The 25,037-nt window shown below is 46.5% G+C and overlaps 1 protein-coding gene across 2 annotated transcripts in view; it reads left to right on the forward strand.

Moving 5' to 3' along the window:
- The first annotated feature begins 361 nt into the window (after positions 1-361).
- Positions 362-25,037, forward strand: part of NR5A2 (nuclear receptor subfamily 5, group A, member 2) — a 95,718-nt gene continuing 71,042 nt past the window's right edge. Inside the window, exons 1-5 of one of the 2 annotated variants that reach the window (XM_010563416.1) lie at positions 362-425; positions 10,842-10,979; positions 13,452-13,570; positions 14,874-15,015; positions 17,743-18,389. In XM_010563416.1, the coding sequence (XP_010561718.1) occupies positions 362-425; positions 10,842-10,979; positions 13,452-13,570; positions 14,874-15,015; positions 17,743-18,389 (1,110 nt within the window). Of the gene's footprint in view, positions 426-10,825; positions 10,980-13,451; positions 13,571-14,873; positions 15,016-17,742; positions 18,390-25,037 lie in introns of those variants that run through there. The other variant, XM_010563417.1, reaches the window with a different exon arrangement.

Here is a 25,037-nt window from a genome sequence, read left to right on the forward strand (position 1 = left end):
AGTTCTTATCTCTTTTGCTGTCACTTTATAACAGGGCCCTCTTATCAAGCTGTACAAAATCACGTGACGTGCCAAACCTATCACAAGTTCCAATTCTTCTGATTAGAGACTATCATGAAATGGGATACATGGTTTACAGCAGGTCACTAACGCTGGAAAAAGTACAGAGTCCACTCAAAGGCATACTTGTTGCTTTCTGAATTCTTGGATAATTTTTTTTTGTTGCTGTTCATCACACTGACTTTCACTGAAGGCTATTATAGCCTGGATCTCAAGGCCAGAAAAGTTTACAGGCTGCACCTCTTCTGTACTCAATGCTGTACACCTTGCACCCAAGGGTACTGTATATTTACACTTAATAATGTCTTCTGGTTCCCACACAGCCATCATACAGGAATCTATAAAACATGGACTTACATCAGTTGGTAAGTAACAGTTTTCTAACTGTTTTGAAGACGCTGCATAAATATATTAGACTTGGACTGTCCAAACTGAAAAAAAACATTACAATTGGGCAAAACAACAAAACTGATTAATTGGCATGTGTATTTAAGCAAAAAGCAACTTTACGATACAACGTAAAAATGTAAGAAAACAGCTGATGATTCAGTGAATAACAATTTTCTCCATAGATAATGTGATTATCAAATATATAATCAGATAATTAATGGTATCTTTATCTATTACAATTGCTAATAACTGTGAAATTGTGTGTGTGAGTGTATAAACTTTTGCAAAAATTAGATTTAAATTGTTTCTGGCCTGACTATTCTTGTTGAAGAAAACCTCAGGAATGTTTTCGGGTCTTTTCTATAATACACATGTCAAATGCAGATTCTTTTTTATAGCTAAAAATGCAGATGTATCAGCATTCAGTGGGGATGGGCTGGATAATAAGTCGGTTAAGGCTTCAGAGCAGCAAAGAAGTGAATACTTTCAGTAGTATACGGAAACAGCACCCGTTCCCCATCAGAAAGCCAGCAGGCACGGGTTGCTCTGGCTTGCAGGAGCGAGGGGCATTGCACAGCCAGCTGCCCTGGGCTGCCAGGGCTGCAGCGGCTGTGGCCGAGCCCCAGCGGTTGCCTCTCCCCGACACCTCCGTGCCCTTCTCCTTGCGCTTCCTATCTCGGGTCATTCTGCCTCTCACCAGACACCAGGAGCTAAGTGCCTTTCCTTTGGTGGTGTGATAGCATCCCCGGCCCAGTCAGCCTGTGCCTGGGTCCAGGCCGGGCCGAGCAGGGCTGAAGAAGGCTTGCCAAGGGAAACCTCTCCTTCACAGAGCAGAAGGCTCTTTGCAAGCCAGCCCAGCAGCGCTGCAGGTTCCACAGCCTGGAGTTTTGCAAGGCTGTGCCTCGGCGCAGCAGTCTATGGCAAGGATGAAAGAAAGGAGCTTTGGCCTGTAGGTGGGAACCAGGGCTCGCTCTCCTCCTCTTGGGCCCAAAGTGCGTCATCACATGGCAGGCGAGGCGCTCGCACTGCTGCTGGGTGTGATATGGGCACCTCGCCATCAAAGGAGGCTTTGGGATGGTGGGGATGGAGGGTGCAGCAACAGCTGCAGGAAATAGCTTCAAACATAGCTGAAACCTGATCTTGATCTCCCGGCTGGAGCTGCTGCTTCTCCTGGGGAAGGTGAGGGTGCCCACAGGAAGGGCTCCGACCTCGGACCTGGCTGTGTCCCAGGCAGCTGGCCCCCAGGGCCTCCCTTCTCACCCTCTTCTCGTACTCTACTCTTCCCGCACAAGAACTGTGCCCAACACCATAATGAGGGTCACTGGGCTGCAAATGGAGCAAATGGAGGACAAATGCCCCATGGATCACACCACCAGTCCCACTACTGCCTGCCTCCTGGCCAGCTGTGCCTGGTGCCAGCCCCACTCCAGGGTGGATTCCTGGTGCCTCTCCTCAAAGGGAGCCATGTGGTCCCTCTGGCAGTGTTGTCAGGGTATCCCGTCCACAACAGGCAGAGAGCACAGGGTGCTCCTAGGCTGTCAGACATGGCTGTGACCAGGGTCAGGACATACTGGGCCAGGAGGGCTGATCCAAGCAAAGCCGCAGAGAATTCAAAGCCAGAGACCCTTTGGTGCCTCTCAACAGGTGTGGGGTGCGCCTCCGCACAGCTCTGCTCCCAGAAACACATGGAAAAGGGGGATGAGTCCAGCTGTCCAGCTGGGCCTCTCTCTCTTGGGCCTTGCTCTGACTTTTGCTCTTTCTGGCTGCCAGGGAGGAAAGGTGCTGGAGGAGCCTCTGGTCCTCTCTCCTCAGCCTTCGGCATGGGATAGTAAAATAATAAGACATCTCATGAATCTGGAGTGGTCACTCACATAAGGTTTCTCAGGGTGAAATGATACAACCCAAGAGGAAGGGAAAATAAGACACTCTTATCTGTCATATTTAGACCAACTAAGTGCCATTTTCATGGTTTCCAAAAGACTGGCAGGTCTGGGTTCCCTAAATCGTGTGGATATGAGAAACAGATTGGTGGGAGTCATAAGTTAGCAGAGCACTCTTGTCACCATACCTCTAAAATGCACTTATACATGTGCTGTACCACAGATATACCAGGACAGATTTGCAAAGCATTGCCCAGAAAAAGCAGGTCTAAATCCTGTAAAACTCTCTGAAATCCTGTGTGCTCTGGGTCAGGGGAAAGATTCTGCCCTTGCGTGACACTGCACAGTCAAAGCCCATGGTGGCATCCCTGGAAAGAGCATCTAACTCAGCATTGTAAACTGATAACCACGTACCTGTAAGGGTTAAACGTAACCAGCACCACCCTGCGGGCCTCTGCTTGGAGGTGGAGAGAACCAAATAGGAAGGAGCTGGATTCTGTTCTTATTTGCACTTGGAGAGTAATTCTTTGGAAGAAAAAGCTGTCCTCCCAGGGTGTAAGTACAATCAGCACCAGGGCCAAGTGCTCTTAAGAGTAAATCCCATCCCCGGACTTTCACTTTTGTCCAGTCCTTCCCAGTGCCTCCTTTGCTTTTTCCTCTCAAGGCAGAGCAGGTGGGCTTGTGAGGGCCTGCCAGTCCCTCAGGCCAGGGGCACTTGCTGCTTCCCACCACAGGGGCTGAGAGGTGCCCTCGTCAGGGAGCACCTGCTTTGCAAAGATGCACCAAGTGCCTTCACCCATCTGGCAATAAGTTAGTTTTCGGTATAAATCAGTGATCTGTCACAGCAAGAATGACCTAGCTTTCTCCCAGCAACGAGGGCCTCACCCAGCTCCCATGAATGCAAATCAGACTCCACCAATTTAATTAGCAGTGGATCTGTCCCTTGGAGAGCAAACACAACCAGCCTGGAGCTGGAGTGTGAGTGGGCACTACCCGTTGTTGACACCTGCGCTTAGGTTTACAGTCACATAGTCAAAGAGGCAGCTGGAATTCACAAAATCTTAATAATACATACTATCTTCCAAATGAAGAACATTGTATGGACTTATGAAAATTTTTATGGAAGTGCCATGATTTTTTTCTTCTACCAGATTCTGGGGCAATACAAAGCTACTTGACTAGTTTTATTCTTCCTCTAACCAGCCTCTTGTCTTAGTGTCATCAGGGACACTCTGCAATTTTTATAAGCATTAGCTATGATTATTTAACAGAAATAACTGTTTCATTAACTTGAAAAAAAGGTTATGTAAGAGGAAAAATAATCTACTTGTAGTTTCTTACTGTAAAATTTTTCAGCTTGTATAATAGTTACCACCATCTTAATTTTAATGCATGTCCTCAGGCAGTTTACAGTATTATAATTAGTACTCTTGAGTTTGGCAAGATTTGGTTTTCTGTATTATTATTATTATTATTATTATTATTATTATGCATATATAATGATATTTCATATGATTAACAAAGACAGCACATATTACTCTTAAAAGTTTGGATTAGGATTTTGGCCAGCAATGATGCAGGCAAAGCTTCCACAGGAGTGAACTGTTTGGGCTGTGTGAGGGCTGCAAGACATGAGCCGTGGGTGATTTTTTTATAATAGAGAACTTTTGCTGTTATTCTTTACTTTTATCAATTTTCTTCCCATTAAATACTTTTCCCATCATGATACTGCAAATGACCTATCTACAAAAGGGACAGTATTTACATTTACACACAATTTTTTCCAGTTAGTCTGATTTTAAATACCCAAATACATCAGGTAAAGTAATAGTGATGATGCCTGTGGTCTCCAGAGGGAAACCTCCAATGCTGACAAAACGCCTCCAGCCACTCGTCCGTGTGAGCAGTTTAAAGGTCAGCTCTCAAACTTGTCTTTATATAGGGTGAAAGGGAAGAATTATCTGCAGCAGGAGTTGCATTTGGCAGCATTGTGGGGAAAACCGTTACAACTTCTCATGCCAGATTATTATTAATGTCTAGAGTTTACTCACATATTAGACGAGTACATTACATATATTACATAGATATGCAACCTTATATATTAATATATATTAATACATTCTTATGTAGAATGAACAGACATGCATATGTACACAAACCTTATCAAGATTTCTCAGTATAAACTATGCCTAGTTTATCTTCTTATGGTTTGTTTTATGATTTTATGCTTATGTGTGGAGAAATCTTATATGAGCTAGATATATATATATGAGCTTGAACTTTTTTCATGATAAAGATCAGCTATTAAATTATTTTTTTAACTAAACTTTTCCAAGCTTCAAAACACAATTATTAGGGGCGGGGGGGGGGGGAAGCAGACCTAAAACATCCTTTTTATTCCACCAACAGATCAAGGTCAGTTGCCTCAGCAAAAGAAATTTCATTTTTAAGCCTGTCTGTGCAGGATAGAAATCAATTATCTCTTATGATACAGAAACCGGTGCTCAGCCCTGACAGAAGCCTTGCTTTATATACAAATATGTTTGGAGTTCTATTTCCAGACCAAGCTCTTGCTTTTTTAACTAGATGTTCCACTCGCGGCTCCAAAAGGGCAGCACAGGCAGAAACAGAAGAGCCTCATCAGAAAAGTAAATAATTGTCAGTGTTGGAAAGGGGCGGTGGGTTCGCGGCGGCGGAAGGGAGCGCCGGGACCGTCCGCGGCGTCCCTTCGGCCCGGCCCCGCGGCGGCTCCCGCCGGCAGCGCTGCCGCCCGTGCCGCACCGCGGAGCACCGCGCCGGGCAGCGGCTCCGCTTCTGGGCGGGCGGGCGGGAGCGGAGAGGGGACCCCGCTTTCCGATTCACCTCCTCGCCTCCCCTTCGGGAGGGGAAACCGCCACCCCCGCGGCAGGCAGGAGCGATCAGAGCGAGCACGTTTACCCGTTAGCGGCAACAGGTCCAAGCAGCGCGGGACTAGAAGGCGTTTTCCCTACGGAACTCGTGATTTATCGCGGCGGGGGGAGAAACAAAAAAAATCTAGCAGAGTTCCTGCTTGCAAACCTGGATCTCTAAGTGCCCTAACGGATCAAGGCTGCCGCGCGGAAAAGGCTGCTCTTCGCTGCTGATGCTGTTGATCCAGGCAACCCCTCCCGCCAGCTCTGGGCAGGGCTCACCACCTCCCGAAGGGCGCCCGGGGGTGCCTCAGCTTTCGCACCTCCCCGGGGCCTCAGCCCTTCCACGCCTTCCAGTTTGTTCAGCACAATCTCCGTGGGAAAGCTGCCTTGCAGCTAGAAATGAGTAACCGTCCCTGCCCACACGCGTGCCGTGCCGTGCCGTGCCGTGCCGTGCCGTGCCGCCTGGGGGACGGGCGGCCCCGCGGGAGGGAGTGCGCCCCGAGCCGGGGCGATGCGGCCGGGGGCGCGGCGGGGCCCTGCGCCCCGACCCGGGCGGGCCGGAGCAGACAGAGGCTGGAGGAGGTGAAGGGTTACGACACCTCACTGATGACTCACTTAGCAATAAAAGAAAGGCAATCACGGCGATGCTTTACCACCCACTTGGCCCAGCTCACTCCTCACTGCGGAGTCTCCTGTAGTTTTGCATCACGCTGCTGCCAGGTGTTTATAAGGCGGCAGTGCATTCCAGCGTGCGGCAGTAAGTTTGGCCGGGCTTGAAAAATAGCTTTTCGGTCAATAATTGACTGTTTGGAAATGGTTCTCTATTTCGGACCGGAGAGGATCGACATCTCCGTAAGGCAACACTGAATGATTCGCAGCAGATAAAAGGCTTTGGAAAGCGATCCTCTGTGGTGTGTGCTTTGCTGCCGAAAGTATTTCAGCCTGAAGCACCCACTCTGTTTCCCTGACAGTGGATCAAAAAAAGAAAAAAAAAATTTTTTTTTGTTTTTGTGGGTTGGGGGGGGGGGGGGGGGGGGTCAGTTCTCTAGAGGGGACAGTTTACTTTATAAAGCCCGAGTTGGAGGCACTAACAGCCTCCGCTCAAATGAATCCCTAGGAATTAAAAGCAATATTTCCTCGGCAGAATGATGAAAGGCGCCCGTTGGCTACGGGATTTGGAAGGTTTCGAGGTACTCTCCCTCTCGTACTGTATTGGTGATGTGTTTAAAACAAGGAGCAGAGGGATGAAAGGGAGAAGAGGAGAGGAGAGGAGAGGAGAGGAGAGGAGAGGAGAGGAGAGAAAAGAGGAGGGCAAGAAAAGAAAGGGAAGAAAAGGAAAGGGGGAAAAAGAGAGTAGAGCAGAGCCTGTATTGGATACACTTTTCGTGGTGTAAACAGTCTCGTAAAGTTGGGCGTAAGAGGTGTGTGAGGCGAAGCAGCAAACTCGCATTATAAACTTCCCCAGCTGCAGAGGGGTGCTGTGCCTGCCGCGCGGCCACACGCTGCCTTCTCCGGCGCATTGCCCGGGGCCGCCCCGCTCCGTGCCCGGGGCTGTGCCAGCCTGTGCCCGGGGCTGTGTCGCTGCGCCGGGGACAGGCTGCGTGACCGTGACTCTCGCCCCGCGCCTGGCTGAAGCCGCCGCTCTCAGTGAGGGATCGCTCAGAGCGGCTCTGGGCTGGCAGCAAACGGGAATGGTCAGCGGGAGAGGAAGGGGGGCAGGATGCGGATTTCTCTCTTTCTTAAATACTTCCCTCTAAGTCTTTTTGATCGGCTTTGGATTTAGACTTCCCAGCAGAAAAGTTTCAGTCCTCCATTTATTTATTTAATTTATTTGCTTCTGCGAAGTTTGTCTTGAACATCCCACAAAAAAGTTCTCTTTCGCCGGTTTGCTGGGAAGATAAATCAGACCTTCCCCGGGACACTTTCCGACAGAAAACTAGAAGGGAGCGTGCTATTTGTTGCTTATCGAGCAGACCCTCCAAGATGGAAATGTCCCCGCTTAGGGAAAAAGGCTTTGAAATTCGCGCAGGTTCTGTGGTCTCTTTGAAGCTGTAAGAAACTGGAGCTTGAAATATCATCACACAAAACCCTCTAGTTTGAAAACAAAGAGGTGGAAGAAGCTTCAGATTATTTAAAATTAGACCGTGTTTTTTTAATGTAAATGTACATACATTTAAATAAGGAAGTATAAAATATTCCAGGTCTTGCTCCTCGTACTAATCAAGGCTGCTGGAGGCTCCCCGAACCATCATCTTTTATAATTATAATTACACGCGTCAATCAAGACCTTCAGGCAAAGTCAGAACAAGGCAGGCAAACTCAGGAGAGAAATCACATTAAAAAAAAAGTTTGGAGAACTTAGTAAGAAATGGAGAAGAGATTAGAAGAAAGGGTAATTAAGGTTGCTCAAGGCAATCGTGAGAGCTAGAACTCCATGTTAAATTAAACGTAGCCACGAGGGACCAGGTATCATTTGTAATATGTACTGCCCTAAACTGTTACTTCGGAGAAATGTGGATGTGCAATAACCACTCCAAAGTATTTTCAACCATTGCGATAGCTCGCGGAGTGGCTTTGCGATGTACAGTTTGAACTCGCTCCAAACCCTTGCCCGGCGGAATGACATTAAGCCCACGAGTGGGAGCGAAGGAGCCGGAAACTGGTGCTAGGGTCGTGCCCGAGGGAGACTGTCGGCCGGGGTGAGCCGGCCCGGCCCGGCCCGGCCCAGCCCAGCCGCCGGCGGGGACAGGCGGCCGTCCCGGCCGGGCTGCCCGCGGGGGGCTGCAGCCCGCCTGGCCCCGGCTGCGCTTGGGCCGGTTTCGCCTGCCCTCTCCGGACACTGGGTTTCCTTCCCCAGCTTTCGCCTAAACGCGGGTGCCTCTGCCGGAGCAGAGATAACGAGAGCGGCGGCACGGAGCGCCCCGGCGGGGCGTCGCCAAGCGGCGTGACCCTGCCGGCGGCGAGCGGGAGGGAAGGCACAGGCGCTTTCCCCGACGGAGCGCAGCGGGCTGCAGGACCCAGGTCCGGCAGTGTCCTGCCGATGTGTACTCAACTTCCCACGGTGTGCTGCAAATGCAGCCGGAGCTGTGCTCTGACAGCGCTTCTCCTGCGGGGAAGGGCTGCGAGGAGGCGAAGCTCCTCTGCGAGCGGCCCCCGGAGTCCTCTGGCCGCCCGTCGGGCCAGCAGCAGCCCGAGGCGGCCCGGCTGCAGGCTCGCAAGGCCGGAGGGCCTCGGCCCTGCCGCGCCGCGGGGACCCCCGGCCCGCAGCCCTGACCCCCTCCCGAAGGGCGCCCGGGGAAGCGGGGCGGACCGGAGCCGCCGCTGCGCAGCGGACGCCGCCAGCGCTGAGACGCCCGGGCTCAGAGCAGGGCGATGCTACACGGCGACGCTTGCGAGAGGGGTTGTTTGTAATTAATGTATCTGTGAACAACTTCCCAAGGGCCGAGACGGGGTCTCAGCCCGAGCTACTTCTGCCTAGGAACGAGGGCATTCCCTCCGGTTGGCGTCCAGCCACTCCGCCTTAGCCATCTCGGCCGCTCCCGCGGCTCGCCGTGTTGCTGTGCTGAAACTTAGACGCTGGCGAACTGCTGAATTGTCAAATGATAACTGGAGAAATAACGTGTTGATACAGATCAAGAGCTCGCCTGCTCGCCCTCCCGCCCGAAGGTGAATGGGGGAGCGGTGAGAACGGTACGAGCCCGAGAGGTCCGAGCCTCTCTGCGCGTTGGGTCCATCCCCAAAATGTTAAACCCTGCACAGAGAAGGAGAGAAAGAGACGTTTTCTACTCCAGTGATGCCGGTGTTGGGTTGGCACGGGATCTGCGCTGAATTAAGCAAAGGTCTCTTCTTCCAGTTACTGGGTGCGAAAAGTTTGAACTGACAGGGGAAGAGCACAGCCGCGTCCGCTCTCTGCACGTGGAGGGACTGTCCCACCGCCGGTCACCTTGCGACCATCGCAAGAATTTAGTAAGTTACAACGAGGGTCAGTGTTCACAAACTCTCTCCCAGCCGACGGGAAATGCTATACCCTGCGCTGGAGACAGTTCTGCGCCTCACTTTCAATCCGGAGCAATTTTCATCGCCAAATATTTTCAGCTCTTAATATACACAACGGAGATGAAAGTGTCAGAGGAGTACGGGCAGCCGAGCGCTCGGGCGGGGGGCTCGGATGCTTTCAAAGGTGCAAATATCACTCATCCCACACCGCCAAACCTACGCGCCGCAGTGGGAGCGGCGCGGAGCCCTCCGGACGGTCCCAGCGTGGGAGGGGCGAGAAGGGCAGCGGGGGCGGGCAGACCCCCGGCCCGGCTCGCCGGACGGCTCGGCACCCCACCACCCCCGGGCCCCCCGCCACGCCGCGCCGCGGGGCCGCCCGGCTCTCGCCGCCGAGGCACCCCCTTGCGAGAAACGAGTTCTTCGGGACAACTTGGAAACGAGTGCCACTTGCTGCACCTAGAGCCGGGGAAGGGAGGCTCTTGCTCAAGCGATGGCTCTGCCGGGGCATTGGCTTTTGTGCAAACGACGCAACCGGCACCGACAGATTTCGCAAGTTTAGGGGAGGGAGACTCAAAAAGCCAGAATAGGTACAGCAAGCTCAAGCGCGGCAGCCGCCTGCTCTTCTCAGGCTCCAGGGCTGCGCGGCGGCAACGTGGCCGCAAGGGCCGGGGTTCTCCAAGCGCAGGGTGTTCCGCTGCCTACCCCCGCCCGCCCCGAGGGAAGGCGAAGGCCGGGGATCTCGCAGCCGCCGCTGGCCGGGCGGGGGCATTGCCCCGCCGGCCCCAACGGAGCTGGAGAGGGGCTGCCCGCCGGCAGGGAGGCACACCGCGGGAGGGAGGACGGGCGCAGCCCGGCGCGCTGGGGCCGGTGGCCCCTCGGGCTCCGCTGGGGCGGGGAGGAGCGGCTGCAGCCTAGGCCCCCACCCCGCAGCCCGGGTGAACAACCGGGCAGAGGGTGAGCCCGCTGGGCAAGTGTGTGTGCTCCTGCGCGCGTGTGTGTAGTGCCTGTGTGTGCGCGGGGGGTGTTGCTCATCCCGCCTCTGCCTTATTGGCTGCAAGGGCGGTGTCGGGGCCCCCCTTCGCCGGAGCCCCCCGCGCCCTGCAGCCCTCGGGCTCCGGGAGCGCCTCCCCGCGGGCCCGGGGCTAGAGGTCCCGATCGGCACCTCCGCACTTGTGGCGGGGGAAAGGGGGGGGAGGAGGAGGAGGAGGGGGGAGGAAGGGAGGAGGGGGACGGGGGTGGGAACCCTGTCTAGCAGCAGCAGCGGCGGCAGAGCGCTCCTGTGCACTGTGCCGCTCCGCATGGATCGGGGCGCCGAGCTGCCGCCGTGCTGAGCCCCGGGCGAAGCTGCTGAGGGCTCCCGGGGTTCCTCCTTCCTCCCCGGCACCCCCCGGTCTTCCTCCTCCTCCTCCTCACTGCCCCCGCCGCCTGCAGCCCGACTACCGCTCCGCGGCTCCCCCAGCCGCGGGCACCCGGCGGCGCTTCCCGGCGGCCGGGGCCGCTCGGTGCTCCCGCTGCAGCAGGGCGAGGGCTGGCGTGGAGCAGAGGGAGGGAAGAGGAGGAGGAGGAAGACGCAGCGGCCGCCGAGCGCCCCTTGCTCCAGCTAAATCTGTGCTGCCGTGTCCAGGTGCTGGTGTCGCGGACGGACACGGAGCCCCCAGCCCGGCCCGCAGCCGCCTTGTCATGCTGCCCAAAGTGGAGACGGAGGCCCTGGGACTCGCCCGGTCGAATGGGGAACAGGGGCAGATGCCGGAAAACATGCAAGGTAAGGGGGGAAAGGCACGGCGCTCCCCCTCCGCGCACGCTCGGCCCCCCCTCGGCAAACCGCCCCTTCGTCCTGCCAAAAAAGTTTACGGCGGCTGCCTGCGAGCTCCCCCGCAGCCGCCCGCGCCCCGCCGAGCCCCTGCCTTCGCGGGCCAACTTCCAGCGTGGCTCGGGCGGGCACCGGGACCCGGGGCACCAGCGCCGAGGGGACGACGAGGCCCCGACCAGGAGGTGCAACCGCCGCCGGGGAACCATCAAGCATCTGGATGGCGGGAGCCAGCCCTGGGGTGCAGACGCCCCGCCGGTCGCTGCTCGGGGACACCGCGTCCCCGTCAGCGCAAAACTGAAGTTTATGGCAGGGGGAGTTAGGCGGGGAAGTCCTGCCGAGCACCCCGTGTGTTTCACACCGTCCCGAAACGGGACCCCGAGGGCTCTGCCCCGCGGGTGCGGCGCCCGCAGGCACAACGCAGGTGGCAGTGGCGGCGGTGCGACACTTCGCAGCAGAGAGCCCCGACGCCGCGGCGGATTTGAGCCCTTGCGGGGTACCCGCGAAGGCAGCGGGATGCCCCAGCTGGGCGCGGGAAATGCTTCTGTGGGGCGGGACGGGGCCGTTCCCGGTGCCGCACTACGGGCCGGAGCGCTGCGCGGAGGGAGGCAGCGGAGACCCCCTCCGAGGGCCGCCGCCGGGAGGGTTGGCTCCCTGCCTCGGGGCCGGCGGCCCGGTGCGCGGGCGCTGGCCACCCCGCCCTGCCCTGCGCGCCTCTCCCAGGGCACAAACTCCCGTCCCGGCTGCTCTTTCGAAATTATCCTCCCTTCTGCCGGGAGCCTGCTGGGAAGCAGGGGCGGGGTGGGCCGGGGGCCTCGGAAGTGCCGGGGGCGGCCCGCCCGCCCCTTTCCTCGCCCGCGGAGGAGGCTCCGTGCCAGGGCACGGCGCTAGGAAAACCCCTGCTTCCCACTTGGTTTTGCCTGCGAGGGAGGGGAACTTCGTCCCAGCGCCGGGCCCTGGAGCCGCGGCCGCGGGAGCAGAGGGGAGGGCAGGGCCCTCCTCCGCCGCCGCCTGCGGCCGTCCGTGTCCGCCCCACGCCGCTGGCAGGCGGCGATCCCGGGCCGTGCCGAGGTCGCTCTGGAAACGTTTTCCCGGCTGTGTGGGGGCGAGTTAATGTCCCCCCCGCTCCCCGGCAGCTCCCCCGAGCGCCGGGGCGCAGCCCCTTTGCCCGGGCGGAGGGGCGCGCAGCTCCCGCGCCCCCAGCCGGGTGACCGGTCCGGGGGCTTCGGGCGGACTCTGACCGCCCCGGTGCCCCCGAACCGTGGCAGCCGCGGGGTTACCGGCAAAGAGGCGACTTCCTAAGCGGTGCCGCTGCTTACGCCCTCGCCTCGCTCAGGAGCCCTCCGCTGCCGCTGCGCTTGTCCAGCAGATCGGAGGTTTAGCAGCAGGGAAGGGGAAGGAAACCGGCCCCGCGGTGAGCGGTGGGCTTTCTTTTGGGGACCAACCAGAGCTGCTGACTGGGCTCTTTGAGGGGGAGCCCGGCTCGAGTGGCCGCGCCCTGTGCCTTCATTCAGCTTGTTTTACCCCCCCCGGCCTCGTCCCCTCCTGACTGCCGGCTCCTCCCCGCCTTTTCCCCGAGCGGCAGAAACTTCAGGCGGCCCCGGCGCGCGGGTTTCCCGCCAGCCCCCGGTACCGGGGGGCGCCGGCTGGGCAGGCCCCGACCGCATCCCCCGAGGACGGCAGTCCCGGCCCGCTACCCCTCTGCCGACCCGCGGGGAGCCGCGCCGACGGGGGCTGAAAAGGGTCTCCCCCCTCGCCGCGGGACCGCTGGCTGCAAAAGCCGGGGGCTCCGGGCATGCAGCGCTCACCCCATCGGCTGGGGCGGGGTGGGAGAGCGAGCTAGCTCGGAGGGGTGGCGGTCATCCCGAGACAACGAGTTTGGGGGGCGCGGAGGACGCTGTTTTAAGCTGGTGTTGGAAGTAAGTAACTTGGATTTAACGCGGCGCAAAAGTGCTGGGTCTGTAAGATAGAAGTTTAGGCTAAGTAAATATTTGCAGGCTGATGTTGAAAGAAAACTTTAAAGGAAACGAACTGAGTTGCTTTAAATACACAAGTGGCACTTAATCTTATTCTGCTTTTTTAAAGCTTGCCCGTGATAATTTTCGGATTTAAATGAATTCATTTAGTTTGTAATTCCGTAAACTAGGGACTAGGTTAAGGGCACTCTGTAAATATAAATATTTAGAACATAAAACTGAGGAGCTAATGGGTTTTGTTCCACTTGCTAAGTATCATGCAGATTTGCTGTTGATGGAAAGTTGCACGTCTTGATGCAAACTGTGTTTTTAAAATATAACTTTTTTTTTTCCCTCAATTTGCAGTCGTATGTAAGTTTAAGTGAGCTTTCCCTCTAGATAAGAACGGTTGCAGAAAATCTGAGTTATTAATGTAAATTCTAATTGAATGTGCTATTTCTCCTTTCTCCAGTGTCTCAGTTTAAAATGGTGAATTACTCTTATGATGAAGACCTGGAGGAACTGTGTCCAGTCTGTGGAGATAAGGTGTCTGGGTACCATTATGGACTTCTCACTTGTGAAAGCTGCAAGGTTCTGTACTAATTACTTCATACAAACACAAGTACAGCAAAAAAAGTTTCAAATATAAGCAGAAAAAATGATAATTAAAGAAAACAGATGTGTAATAATTTGGCTTATTTCTGATTTATTTCTTGTTACATTCACATAAAAAATTAACCACCAAAAAACTTTAGGATTTAGAAGTCTCTTGGAGAGATCTCATCTGCACAAATGGAAACAACTTGGACTGTTTTGCATTGTAGTTTTATCAGTGCTTTTAAGTATTCTGCTGTTGTGAAGTGATGTAGTTCTAGAACAACTTTCATTCCTAACTGTCCTAAATATTGATTTTAGTTGATTTATATACATTCAGAGTATTTCTGTTCCTTGAGGATAAAGTAGGAAAAGTATCCTCAGTACAGATCAGCTTTGGAAAATCTAATGCAGCTTTCTTAAGATTTTTTCATCCTTCAGTATTATAATGTAAATTTCTGTGACTATAATGACCGTGCACTTTTTTCATACAAACTATAACTGTCAGAGCTCACTCAACACACAAAAGCAAGTAACTAATGTATGATTCGGTTTAGAACATTCGTTAATTTTGAAAAGAAAATATTTGTAAATGCAACTTACCATATTGGAAGATAAATGTATCTGCATGGTTCTATTATACTAAAGGGTTTAAATACCTATGAATTTATGACATGTCAAATTTGTCATGTAAATTTTTTTTGAAGTTCTTTATGGTTACTTAAGTAATGCACTGTAAAAGAAACTCCTTTGCCAGAACAATGCAATTTAAAATATTCAGCTGCATGGAAAAATTAGCTTAACACATTATATTTTCATTTAAAAATAATTAATGAGAAATGAACAACAAGCACTTATTATGCCTCTAGCATGGACCACTGGGATGTACAGTAGCCAGAGGTATTCCATATTTCTGTTATCTTTGCAACAGTGTCCCTATTTATTTAATGTAAAACTACTTGAAAAGGAAGACCTTAATAATTTTGCAATGATTAAAGAATACAAAAGGAACTGGTCAGCCTCTCTATTTCTGCTAACACTGTTAGGGGCACAGGAGACTACAGCCAGTCTTACCAAGCTTTGGCATAAGTCTATAAATCATAGCAGTAACATAAGAAAACCTCCGCTGGAGTGTGATGGTTTTCTCCTGGGTATATGTCACTGTAATTTAAAATAAACTATGTAACTTCATAAGTGCTTGAGTGGTGTCTGAAAAATATGTTACGATGATTTCCATAAAATAAAATGCTGAAACGCACTATTCAAGCAAAACAGGCTAACTTTTGTATCTATCATACAGGGATTCTTTAAGCGAACAGTCCAGAATAACAAAAGGTACACATGTATAGAAAATCAGAATTGCCAGATTGACAAAACACAGAGAAAACGATGCCCTTACTGTCGATTTCAAAAATGTCTAAGTGTTGGAATGAAATTGGAAGGTAAGAGCTATAGTCTTGCTGATATTGTCAACTATACTATAGATTAATTTTGAAAATTATAGGATTTCATATGTTATTCCATGCTATTTTATAAAAAAAAAAGCTACATATTTAATGTGGTTTTGAAATTATAGTAAAAGGTGACTTTGTATGCTCAGTGAAATTGTTGCTTTATAAAAAAAATCTAATGAGTAAATGGTAAATCACTAACAACTAGTCAAAACCATAATCCATTTTTTCATATATGTATATAATTTGATATTTCAGTATTTTAGAGTTTGTGAATGAATGGATCTAGATAGAATAGTTTTGCAGCTTTTTAAAAGGACTTAATTTAGATTAAACATAAAATACATAAGAAGTGTCCAGATTAGAAAAAAAATTAGTCATTGCTATGGAGAGTGGTCTGGTTTTCTTTATGTTTTATCTAGGGTTGGTTTTTTTATTCTTCTGACAATAAGGCAGAAAACAGAGAAACAGGTAAAATAAGGGTTTTTCTCACACCAACTTGCCTTTGGGATTAAGGAACCAAATAATCTCTAAAGTTGTGTCCTATATTTTTATGATACTACACCTGAGATGCTGTTACAAATGAAAGAGAATAAGGCATTTTGAAGCATACTTTTTGACTTCATTTCACTTTCTCATGTACAGAGAACAATGAAAATGTACAATACCCTTTGAGATAACTGAATGCAAAATTACCATTGACTTGAATTTGTGAATCATACACAGTTAATTCTAACTTTGGTATATAAAATACTAAATTTCAGATTTCACAGCAAATGACTTTTCTGCTTGACCAAGGACAAGCTCCTAAATTCCTTATTCTTACAATTGTACTGAAATGGCATTCACCCTAGATGCTTAACCAGGAACAATCAGGCCAAGGAGGGAAACCATAAACCCTTAAGGGAACCATAAATGATAAGATCCAATCACCTGAGTCTGGCAAAGGAAAGCTGTTGATATAGCTGAAGATAAACAGAAAAATCACCCTCCTGCAGTTTGATGGATTCAATACTATTCTGTTTGCCCACAAGACTGAGCTAGCACTGACACACTGCACTAAACATCCTGAACCACTGCATGTTCTTCCAAATTCAAGTAGTACCATAACAGGACATTTGGAATCCTTTTCTCATTGTTGACGTTAAGAATAAGGACAAAATACATTTATCTACTCCTACTTTTAACTCCTCTCAGTTGCTGACAATGATACAGAATCAAATTTTGTCTTCTGTGATTGCATGCAGTTCACCTTAATTTCTATAACAGTTATAGAAAAGCATTTGTTAATCCAGTTTGGCTCACAGTTTTTAATTACAGAATACCTGAAAGGGTACTATGTATACAGATTTAAAGTTACTTACATTTACCAGCATGGTGATTAATTATTTTAATTTCCTGTATTTTGCTCAAAATCAACATTCAACAGCAATATTAGCAGCAACGTTTTTATTACAAATTTAAGCAAAGTGCCTGTAGTTTTAAAGATACTCTAGAAAATGTACTTTAGCTTCCTTATCCACACATCCACACAACTTCTTTTCCTTTGTTTAGAAAATTGGAAGAACATGTGCTTCCATAATTGTAAATACTTGTGACATTTATATGTGTATTCCCCCAACAGCAATATATATAGCCTTAAAGTCTAGTTCATAAATTACCATGGACCAAAAAAATCATTAAACGTTAAAGTCCTTATGATAATGTACAGTATTATGCGTATCTAGCATTCATAATAAATTTTTAATGTTCTACTAATCCCTAAGATAAAAAGCTCAAGAACTTAACCTCCAGCAATCTCAGCAGTCTCAACATGTCACCAGGCTGTCAAAGGTTCCTCTTTCAATCTAATTGCCGTTGGGCAAGGTGGGCTTGGTGAGAGCTCCTCGCTAGTCCATTACATATATAACATGGTGACAGACACTGCTGTGACAGAGACCACCAGTATGACTCCCAAGGCAGCTGTTGAGGTGGATTTGTTTTAATTATTTCTAATTCCAGAGATATTACAAGCCAGAACAATGTCAATAGTTTCTGTTTCACTACCACCTTCTGTGTGGAAAGTAGCAAGCTGACAGCTTTCTCTCTGCGCATTCCAACTGCAGCTAAACATTTCTGTAGAGCTGTTCAACTAACTAGAAATCTCTTAAAGTTTTACATCAACCTGAAGAATCATCAAAAGGAAATATTTCCTTTTTGCCAAGACAAACGTATTCCCCTTTGTGATTACTGAACATTTCACAATTTACATTTCAGATGTTTTGCTGCGGTGGAAGGCAGTAATGGAATGATTATAATGAGACAATGTGGTCTGCTGGATACGTCTCAGACAAATTCTGGACATCAGCCCTTGTATCTTAATGACATAGTAGCTTGACATAAAACCAAATATACATTGAGATCTCCACATGATCCCATAGCAGGTGTGAAATTCCTGTAGCCAACCATTGTGTTTGTCCCTGTGTCCTAATCAATGTAAAGAGAAGTCTTTCTATGTTAGTAATATATGCATGTGATATTTAAATTACCAGAAAAAAGTGACATTTGTTAAGTCAAATAAATCTTTTTCTTTAGGAATAAAAGTGCTACTTTGAATTTAAAAAAAAAAAAAGGGGGGAGTTACATTTTTACCTTTTTGCTCTGTCCTAATGTGTGTTTCATTAAAGAATGTTGATTCCAAGTTTTAATTATGATTTACTTCCTCCTCTCCCCTGACAGCTGTGCGAGCTGACCGAATGCGTGGTGGCCGAAACAAGTTTGGGCCAATGTACAAGAGAGACAGGGCATTGAAGCAGCAGAAGAAAGCTCTTATCAGAGCAAATGGACTTAAACTGGAAGCCATGACTCAGGTGATCCAAGCAATGCCGACTGATCTGACAATATCTTCTGCAATCCAGAACATCCATTCTGCCTCCAAAGGCCTACCTCTGAACCATACTGCCTTGCCTCCTACAGACTATGACAGAAGTCCCTTTGTAACTTCTCCAATTAGTATGACAATGCCACCCCATGGCAGTTTGCAAGGTTACCAAACCTATGGCCATTTTCCAAGCCGTGCTATCAAGTCTGAGTACCCTGACCCTTACACTAGTTCACCAGAATCAATAATGGGCTACTCATACATGGATAGTTATCAAACAAGCTCACCAGCAAGTATTCCACATCTGATATTGGAACTCCTGAAATGTGAGCCAGATGAGCCGCAAGTCCAAGCTAAGATCATGGCATATCTGCAGCAAGAGCAAGCAAACAGAAGCAAACATGAGAAGCTCAACACATTTGGGCTTATGTGTAAAATGGCTGACCAAACCCTCTTCTCCATTGTTGAATGGGCTAGGAGTAGCATCTTTTTTAGAGAACTTAAGGTAGGTAACAATCTTGCATTATATTATAATTCAATCAAGAAAAAGATACCATTTGTTACAATGTTGTACTTCAAGCAAGAAAGTATGGTTTACCTTTTCTTCCTTCGCCCCCCAGCATCTCATTCTTAATTTATTTGGCTTGAAGTAGGCAGACTATTACGAGGAAAAACTTGTAGCTGTCTTCCACCTGAGCCTGTAATTAGCCGTAGCAAAGAGATTCAAGTTTCAGTTCAGCTCTTCTGTACTTTACTATTTATCACAACTGTTATTAACCTCCATAGGGCCTCACATAAATTTTACTCTTTCTCTGTCAGTATTGCTCACTGTCTGGCTTGTATTCAGAGTTGTAAGCATGCCTGTTACACCATTGTACATTCATTTATGTAATTATTTTATTACCTCATTTAACATATAGGGGAATGCCATTTCTGTGCATCTCTGTACACTCCTTATATAAGTCCATATTTGGAATATTCACTTTCTCACTGGGATATTATTTTGTGCATTCCCGTGCATGTAGTTAACCATGAAGGCTGAATCCTAAGCAGGGTACACACAGAACAGAAAGCAAGGAGGAAGAAGATACCTTAAGGACTCCTTTTGGTTATCATCATCACTGATACATGGGGGATTCCCTTAACCTAGGCTGCCTACAGTGACCTTTAGGCTCTTAATTTTGTTGGAGCACCCAATGAATCCTCATGCACAACTCTCTGGCCAGAAATTCCCCCCTTTACATTTCTTGGACTTTTTGTTAAGGCAGTTTTGTGGTCTGTTGCGGTCAGGTCTGAAATTTTAAGCCAGAAATTCGGGATAAGACAGTAGAGAGAAACTACAGGTTTTAACCATTCTCTTGATACAGAACTTAACTCTGGAATGAATAAAAGATCTTCTGTCTCAAAAAAACCCTCAAGATGATGAACTTAAATCACATCTGAATTTCCCTATTATATTGCTAGTTACTGAATCTCTGTCTGTTATACAGAGATGTTTTTGCCATAAATATTTGCTGCTGAAATCTGTAAAGTTTTGGGACTACACATAATTTCTTGCTGACTACTGCCAAGCTAAGGGAAAATAATACAATATCTAAAACCAACAATTACTGTAGAAGTTCACTGAGAATTGAATCTACATGAATCAAGAGCTGCAGTCAGGATGCTTGCCACAACAGTATTGCTGTCATAACCATAATGATGCAGGCACATGAAATAAAGCCTGATTACAAGAAAAGCAAGCTGTATATGTTACATATACAACTCCAGTTTCTCTCTAATTTTTCATGAGAATGGTTGCAGGAACCGTTAAAAACTCAGTCTGTGTAAAGAGAAAGAAGGGAGGAAGTTTACTCAGAGGGGAAAAAGAAAATGGATTAAAGAGAGGAAAATACTGTCACATCTTTGTTTGCTAAGTTGTTTACAATTTTATAGTAAGCTATAAGCCACGCTACGCATTTTAAATAATTTAAAAATTAAAACTGCAAACACGTTACATTTCCAATAGACTATGTCCTAAATATCGGGGACCAGATCTTTCTACCCATACACTGAGGATTACTTTAGTCTGGAGTAACCATGTTAAAAATCACTGAGACTTGGAGAACTAGCTTTAGTATAAGAATTTTAAAGTTATGATCTGCCTTAAAATTCCAGTTATGATTGAAGTGAGAATATGAAAACATATTCAGGAAACGTCTACTTTTTATGGTTCCATGCCTTAATCAATAGGCAGATTTTATAAGCATTCAACATGCTATACTGGGAATAGTTTTAGAGACGGTCTTCACTTCCAACCTCATCCGGAATGATATTCTTCAACCAACATGTTTACTAGTACGGACACATAAGATTCAGAAATTTTTTTCATGAAAATTCTGACCAATTTCTTCTGGCTCTGGACATATATACAAACTACCATGTATATACAGACTTCTGGAAATACATATATTCTAGAAATTCACTACATATAGCCTTTGACTAATGAATTGACTTTCACACATTTTTAGAAGTCATTGGTTTCATCTTAGTATTTGTTCCCTTTACATCTTAGAAACTTAGAGTTCAGACAGTTTCATACCTACTGGCATATCCAGATCTTTTTTTTTTTTTTCCAATTGGACAAGATCAACTAAACTGCACAGCATTCCAGAACAATAGCAACACACTTGGAAATCCATCTACATCCGATATTTAGGGGCCAGATTACACACAATGCTAAGAACTTTAAGCTCAACTTCAGAAAAGTGAGGTGCTCAAAATGTATTTAGATCAGACTCTACACCATTAACAGCACCAGGTAACATCATGTCTCTTTGCAGCTGAGAGCAGAGGATCAGAATTAAACAAAGGGTTTCCAAACCTTTACTGAACACAGCTCTCTTCTATCCATCCATGGTTTCAGTTCCTTCTGATCAAGGTAGCAAAAGCAGCTATTTCAGATTGCTCCACAGAACATGAATACCTGTGGGGGAGGGAAAAAAAACCCCAAACCACAACATCTAAGGATATGACAGAGATTTTAATTTCAGAAGGAAGGGAAGAGGCAATTGTGATAAAGGTGCAACTAGATTTTCAGAACAGCTAACTTAGTTCCCTGCCTATACACAGCTGAGAAGTATGTATTTGCTTGAGAAGATATTTTCTTATTATTCTTACCTGTCTAAACTTAACAACTGAATCTTGACATGTCTTTCAGATAAGACAGGTGCATTAGTAGATCTGTGGGACTAAAATTTTAAATTACTTAATTAAACAGTAAAAAAGTATAAATGTGGCTTATATGAAATTCATCATGATTTTGTCATAAGTGATGCCTTGCACAAGTGGCTGCAAGTTACTAATCAGCATGTTTGCAATTCTTTACTGTATCCTTTCACTTCATTCTAAATTTAGTCTTACACACTTGTCTCTTCAATTCATATAAAAGGGCAAACATTTTCCTTTCTGCTACACCTAGAGGTTTGTAGCTAGCAGAGTTCAGGAGGGACTGAAAAGGAGGAGCACATGATAAAAAAATGCTGTCCCAGTCCATCAGTGGTTTAGGCCACATTTACCCTAGAGATAATAACAAAAAACCACCAGTGAAGTACAGTTTTAAAGTTTTCTCTTTTTCTTTCCATTTGGCTGAAAATTGGGGTTTTTTTTAAAAGAGATCTCAATTGATAACAAACATGTTTTAAAACTTTATTTCATGAAGCTTTTATCAGCTTATGCTTATCAATCACAATCATCTCACTTGTTGCTCTACAAATTGTCAACACCTCTTTTGGTATGTGTTATACATGTAAGCATGTGAAAGGTAAAATATTGACTGAGCAGGAACAACCTACAGTGTGCACTGCATTTTACAGAATTTGACCTGTATATGAATTTAAGTACGTAATTTAAGGCTAATGCTCACACTTGCTTAGGAGCAGATCCTCCCATCTTCATGTTGGATATCAGAAATTAATGGAAATATTAATGAAGCACACATCAGAATTAGTATTAATGTCAGAGAAAGATCCAAATCAGCCAGTTGCAATCCTGTAACTTTGAATTTAACACCTGCTAAAATCTCAAACATACCTGTCTGTCTTGTGAAGTCAGAATACTTTGTAATTAGTAATTACATCATAAATTTGGGGGTTTGACATCACATATTACTTGCTTTCATTCATTGCTCTCATTCATAATGAGAAATGTTTCTGTATAGTTCTTTATACACAGATGAAATAAGAATACAGAGATAACCTCCCAGTAGACTCATGATGATACTAACAGTAATAGTAAAGAAGGCCTTTGTTTGCTATTCTGGAGTTGTTGAAAGCTCAGTAAATATAAAAGTAAGATATATCCGTCTTATCCTCAGCTAAGAAAACTCAGGAATGCCCTGGGGATGCTAGATTTGTAGCCAGCTGTCTTAGTCAGGTGAAAGGTCTTTGTACAAAGCTAAAAAGAAAATATTGCAAGAGTTTCTAGAGTCCAAAGGTTACCTGGCCTCGAGAAAGGATGCAGACAGTTCCACTGGACTGGTCTTTCCTCATCAGCCCTCATCAGGGAAAATTCAACAACTACTTCCAAAGCTAAGTATTCCTGAACCCATAAAAGAAAGCAGTCTCTGCTTGGGGCAGGAAGAAAACAGGACCTGCACCGTATAACAGTCCTCAGGATACTTTCTCCTGGCTGAGGATCAGAAAATTAACTAAATGTTGATAGTTACAAAAAAGAGACTAAAGGACTTGTGACTCACAAAAAAAATATTACCTTGACTTATTTGGCTATTTTAGTGAGGATGTCATAGGTCAAAGTACTATGTGAGCACAAACCCATTTAGTGAATGATTGCAGGAAGAGCTAGTGTACTTCATGTTAAAGAAGCTCATCCTAGAACTATTCACTGGGTTTGCAAATTTAGGCTATTCATTGATGTCAGGCTGTGTCAGTTCTGGGACAGATTTCTTGCTAAAAGCATAAATTTGTCCATGCTTACACTAGCTCCACATGTGGCCTTCAAAGAAACAATAGGTTTAACCACATATCTCAAAAGAACCCTATCTATAGAACTTCTACTGTACATGGTAATACAGATGTTTTAGCAGCTAATAAGCTAACAGGCCTATTTTTGTATTACATATTCCCCATAAGCACAACTATATTAGCAGAGTTTCAAATTATTTCTTAAAGCAGTGCAAACTTAGCACGAATAGGATTAACAGGACTCCTGGAGTCTTAATTTTTTTCTGTAAAATGTATTTATAGAGATATAGTAATATAATACTCAATACATCATCTTTAATTTCAAATTTCAGTCTCCATGTAATCATGTATCAAGAAATGCATAGAAAATAAGGAACTGCAGTACAGAAATCCAATTATTTAACTGAATTAACACAGAATAGGAAAAAAAATAGTTTGGGGATTTTTTTTTTTTTTTTTTTTTTTTTTTTTTTTTTTTTGAGGAAAAAATATCAACAGTGGAATACCTTAAAAGTTCTTCTTCAGGATCATGAAATGTTGATATATTATTTAGACTTAAGTAATCAAAAGCAATTTGATAACTTGAAGTGCTTTTGGACTTTGTAGTATGTTTATCAGGACAGGAAATGTAACTAATATAGGTGATGAAATAAAACTTCTGCAGTGTTCTTTCAATCAGGGAAGCTGCCAGAAACTGATGTCCAGGATTTCCCTTAATATCAGTAATCAGATTAGATAATATGTTGTCATGTGTCACTGTTGATTTTTAATCTGGTTTATGTGTATCTAGATCTGAAAAAAGTATTTCCCAAATATATAAAAAATGTTGGGGAAAGGGAGAAGTATCTCTCTTACACAACCAAATAATTCTTTGCTTTAGAATCATTAATTTAATTTCACAAATAGGAAAATCATTGCTATAGAAAGAAGACTCAGCAGAGAAACCAGGGTTTAATGAAGCATGGGATTATACCTGCCACATAGCTGAACCCTGTAAGGGAACACTCTGCTAAAAGTTAACTTTATGACCTTATTCTGGCTCTCCTCTGAACAAAGGATGTCACTAAATGCTGTATTTCAACATGTGGGCATGTCATTTTGCAGCCTTTCTAAACAGTTTGCTCGATGCTAAGCCTCTGGCACTTTTTCTAGGGGTAAGAAGAAAGATGACGTTCTCCTGCACCCTTTCATGTTGGAGCTGGATACTTTAGTTTCACTTTGCCGTATGGTGTTATCACCTTTGATAGCAGGAGACTGAATTCAGTTGCTCTGGATTTAGTCATTTTTCCATCTAACACCCAATATTCAGCATCATGCTGAGACTAAGAACCATGCTCCATGTAGGTGGTGTTTTTTTAAACACTGCCACTTCTACGCTTGAGTAGTCACCAGTTCACTGTAGCAAACTTACCCAAGTTCCCATGAATAGCCACAATGCAGTAACAATGTTTTGTTTCTTATTATTAGAGAAAATTTGAGCAAGTAACAATTCCAAAAGCTGTCCAGCCCATCCTAATGCTAGTGACAAGCAGAGATATTATAGGCTGTAGTATCAACATGGGGAATTACATAGCTACAGCCACTTCTGCCACATGGCCTGAAGCAGACGCTGCAGCCTTGATGGGAGGGAAGAGCCATACTTGCATGTTCATCTGTGAGTTGGAGGCATTTGTTACACAAAAGGGAAGTTTAACATTACAGTTTAATTTTTTTCTTCAAAATGTAAGTTTCCAATTTAAGTTTGACAACTGCCAGCAGTGACAGTAGAAAGATCAGTTGGGTGCATTACCAAATGTATATCACATTGCTGTAGGGCAACATGAAAAAAGTAGTGCTCTTTAGATTTTGCATGCTGTGGCTAGTCCAAAGTGATATTAGAGTGAATGCTAATAATGACTACTGTACTGGCTAAGAAACTGAACATTGAATGATCAGCCATGTTAACATAATCTGTTGTATTTCCAGACCACTATTTTTAACTGTTATTTTCTGCTGTGAGGATTTGCTCTTTCTGCCAAATGATGGAGAGAGCTTTGCACATTAAAAATTAAACAATTCCAGTCTCTTGGAAAATCATAGCTATGTTTCCTGGTTTTGCTTAAGAAAGTCACAGTTTTATTGTTAGTGACAGATCTTCACTTGCAAAGAACTCCATTTTTTGCAAGTTTCTGCCACAAGAAAAGCTATTTTAC

The sequence above is a fragment of the Haliaeetus leucocephalus genome, unplaced genomic scaffold (assembly GCF_000737465.1).
Source record: "Haliaeetus leucocephalus isolate CR32 unplaced genomic scaffold, Haliaeetus_leucocephalus-4.0 Scaffold166, whole genome shotgun sequence".
NCBI lineage: Eukaryota > Metazoa > Chordata > Aves > Accipitriformes > Accipitridae > Haliaeetus > Haliaeetus leucocephalus.